The 4031-nt window shown below is 46.7% G+C and overlaps 1 protein-coding gene across 1 annotated transcript in view; it reads right to left on the bottom strand.

The window, feature by feature from the left end:
• The window catches only part of UTP6 (UTP6 small subunit processome component), a 22991-nt gene extending 20055 nt beyond the window's left edge, over nucleotides 1-2936 (bottom strand). Inside the window, exon 1 of the mRNA XM_042447573.1 lies at nucleotides 2845-2936. Coding sequence (XP_042303507.1) covers nucleotides 2845-2936 — 92 coding nt within the window. The remainder of the gene's footprint in view (nucleotides 1-2844) is intronic.
• Between the last annotated feature and the right edge of the window lie 1095 nt (nucleotides 2937-4031).

The following is a 4031-nucleotide window of genomic DNA, read 5'->3' as shown; positions in this document are numbered from 1 at the left end:
CAGGGAGCACACAACTTCCCTGTTGCAAGAGCTCCATTGGCTGCTAGTCTTTCTGGGCACACAGAACACTTCAGCCTACTAATAATGGGAAACACAAGGCGGGGAGAGTATAATCGTACAAGACCTATTCCCTAATCATGATTTCTCAACACCTGTTCATTTGTCTTCATGGTTTTCATTATGCACTGCTTCCATATTTACAAACATTTCTCCAATTTGAGACATTAACTTTTTCAAATCTGGTTCTCTGCAAGTGCAGCACAATTTTTTAAGCATTTACTTAGAAATAAATCATACTGCATTCAATGGGGCTTACTGCCTAGAAAGTGTGTTTAGGATTAAAGATTTAAATCAAAAAATGCAACCAGCTTTAAGTAGTAATGACATTTTAAGTTCCAATTCATTTACTAAATTATACAAACAAGCAATTCGAATTTTGTTAGAAACTGGCTCAAATGTGTATGTACTGTACACAGAGAATAGTCGGTACAATAAATGGGAACGGCTGCAACACAACTTCATAATTACAATGGAAGTTGTAAGTTCTGAATGCGTGCTGCAAACCTCATGGTTTTCCCAATTCAATTCCTCTTCGCTCTAAGGAATTTTGTGGTTCTAGTCTACAATTAGACTTTGTCCAAGTCAAAGGGAATAACTGTCAAGGTAGGATTTTGGAAAAAATTCAGTGGGCAGTCTTGATAAGCTAATTAACTTTGGGGCCATCAGTTATGAGCAAGGCAAGTGAAAGCAAGTGCTGGATAGATGCCCCCTTCATGCATCACAGTGAGACAAATGAGCCCATACAGACAGGCCAAAATAAAGCTGCTTCGGATCATTTTGGAGGTATGCTGTTTAAATGCTGCATACATCCTAAGAGGCCAGAAGCCACGCCAAAGCTATGCTCAAGTCCTAAGAACCCTATGGGCAAGTATTCCCCAATGATTCCCTATGGGGAAGTATTCCCCAATGTTTCCCTATGGGCAAGTACTGTTACATGGATTTGTAACTAGTTGACTGGCCGAACCCAAAGGGTGCTCAACAATGGCACCTTTTCATCCTGGAGAGAAGTGACCAGTGGGGTCCCACAAGGTTTTGTCCTGGGCCCAGTGCTTTTCAACATCTTTATCATTGACTTGGAGGACAGAATTGGGGGCATACTTATCAAATTTGCAGATGACACCAAACTAGGAATAGTAGTTAATACCCCAGAGGACAGGATCAAAATTCAAGATGACCTGAATAGACTAGAAAGCTGGGCCAAAGCTAACAATGGCGCTTGACAGATGGGCCCTATGGGGCGCCGTCGTCACATGTGAGGGTGGCGCTTTCAGACGCCACTTGCCCCTGATGAGGGCGTCAAAATCGTGGTGCCATGTACATATGGGTGCTGCCATTTTGATGTGATGGATGCCTAGAGTCCGCATGTCTCGGCACCTTTATGATGCTGCAAATGCGCCATTGGTGCCTTGTGGCATCACAACGGTGCTGCAAAAAGAACCTACTTTTTGCAGATTCTTTTTGCTGCGCGAGGGAGCCGCATGGTTTGTCCGCTGCGGCTCTCTTGCCCGGCAAACTAGGGCAGCGACAGACTAACCTTTTAGGCGGTCTGTATCCTGTCAAAATGAACTTCAACAGGGAGAAATGTAAGGTACTGCACTTAGGGCAGAAAAATTAAACGCACAGATATAGGATGGGGGACACCTGGCTGAACGAGACTACATGTGAAAGTGATCTGGGAGTCCAAGTAGACCACAAGTTGAATGTGAGTCAGCAGTGCGATCTGGCAGCTAAAAAGGCCAATGCGATTTTAGGTTGCATCAATAGAAGTATAGTGTCTAGATCAAGAGAAGTAATAGTGCCACTGTATTCTGCTCTGGTCAGGCCCCACCTGGAATATTGTGTCCAGTTCTGGGCACCACAATTCAAAAAGGACATTGAGAAACTGGAGCGTGTCCAAAGGAGGGCGACAAAAATGGTGAAGGGTCTGGAAACCTTGCCCTATGAGGAACGACTTAGGGAGCTGGGGATGTTTAGCCTGGAGAAGCTAAGGTTAAGAGGTGATATGATAGCCCTGTTTAAATATTTGAAAGGATGTCATATTGAAGAGGGAGCAAGCTTGTTTTCTGCTGCTCCAGAGAACAGGGCCTGGAACAATGGATGCAAGCTACAGGAAAAGAGATTCCACCTGAACATTAGGAGGAACTTCCTGACAGTAAGGGCTGTTCGACAGTGGAACAAACTCCCCCGGAGTGTAGTGGAGTCTCCTTCCTTGGAGGTCTTCAAACGGAGGCTGGACGGTCATCTATTGGGGATGCTTTGACTGGATTTCCTGCATGGCGGGGGGGGGGTGGTTCTATATTTCTGTAAGTACTGCCATTTGTTTTAGTACATCCCGCGTCAAGCTGCATCATCCCCACAGTACCGATGCGCCCTTGGAGGCAGAGGGATGGCCATTCCGGTTTCATTCAGAGGCAACTCCAGGGGATGGAGGAGCTCTGTTTTTGTGTGTTTTGTATTTGTGTGTCTTGGGCCCAAACACACTGCAGAAGTAATCCAACTTGAGACCGCTTGAACTGCCCTGGCTCAGTGCTAGGGAACCCTGGGAATTGTAGTTTATTGTGGCTCCAGAGCTCTCTCTGACAGGGAAAGCTCAATGTCTCACAAAACTACACTTCCCAGAATTCCCTAGCGTTGAGCCAGGGCAGTCCAAGCGGTCCCGAAGTGGATTATTTCCGCAGTGTGTTTGAGACTTTAATGAAACTGAACCAGAAGCGCGTGGCGTGTTCCGAAAGACCAATGGACAATGTCCCTATCCCCTCCACTCCCTTCCCAGCCTTCTCTCACCGGATCTCTTTGCGGGTGAAGAGCCCGACCCGCTCCAGCTGCTCGAGCTCCGGGATCCGGTCCTCGATGCGCTGCTCGATCCGCTCCGCCATGCCCGCCGAAAGGGGCCCTTGTCACCGGAAACACCAGGCGCACGCCAGCCCCCAACTTCCGGTTACGCCTCCCTCTTCTCGTTGGTTTCCCCGTCTCCCTAGAAGGGCCACTGCGTCCCGCTGCTGCCCCCCTGCGCCTCCCAGAGCAACTGCAACCTCCTGGAATGGAACCATTATAGCGCTGCTATTCCACTAATTGCTCTGGCTGCCTCCTCCCGTTGCATTGTGGGATTTGCTGTTTAAGGAGGGGCATTTAGAATCCTCAGCCAGAGAGCTCTTAGGCCTCACTGGACTACAAGCCCCAGAATGCAACAGGAGGCAGCCAGGGCAGTAAAAGCGGAATAGCAGCACTATAAGAGTATAATATAATATTTTAGATTGTAAGCCTGAGGGCAGGGAACCATCTAATTAAACATAATAATAAGTAAGCCACTCTGAGAGCCTTTAGGGCTGAAGGGCGGGTATAAATACCCTAAATAGCAGCACTATAAGAGGGCAGTGTGATAAAGCAGTGCTCCCCAAACTGCGCCCTTACTGAAAGATTTTGGACTTCGGCTCCCAGAAGCCTCAGCCATGTTGGCCAATAGTCTGGGATTCGGATGGCCCTCTGTCAAAGGAGGTGCTTTGAGTGAGAGTTCCTGCATGGCAGAATGGGGTTGGGCTGGAGGGCCCTTCCGGTCTCTTCCAACTCTGGGATTCCATTAAGTTGCAACTTGGCATGCATTTGCTTAGGAATAATAGGAATAATAATAGGAACTTACTTATGAGTAAACATATCTAAAAATGAGCTGTATAATTTAATTGGAAGCAGTAGAGAACACATAAAGTTGCCTAGTAATAATAAGTAAATAATAATAACAATAACAATAATAATAATAATTTAGTTAGCTTCAGTGGAGATATATTTGCAAAGCCAAAATGAAGACAATCAAAAGAGCCTTCAAAAAGAGGCTGGGGCTGCTCCAGCTGGAGATCCTACACTTAGCAGGAGGTTGGACTCAGTGGCCTTTGAAGCCCTTTTCATCTCTACAGTTCTGAAACACACTGCAGAAATAATCCAGTTTGAGACCTCTTTAACTGCCCTGGTTCCACACT

This window comes from Sceloporus undulatus, chromosome 2 (assembly GCF_019175285.1).
Source record: "Sceloporus undulatus isolate JIND9_A2432 ecotype Alabama chromosome 2, SceUnd_v1.1, whole genome shotgun sequence".
Lineage (NCBI taxonomy): Eukaryota > Metazoa > Chordata > Lepidosauria > Squamata > Phrynosomatidae > Sceloporus > Sceloporus undulatus.
This window is presented reverse-complemented; position numbering and strand designations above follow the sequence as displayed.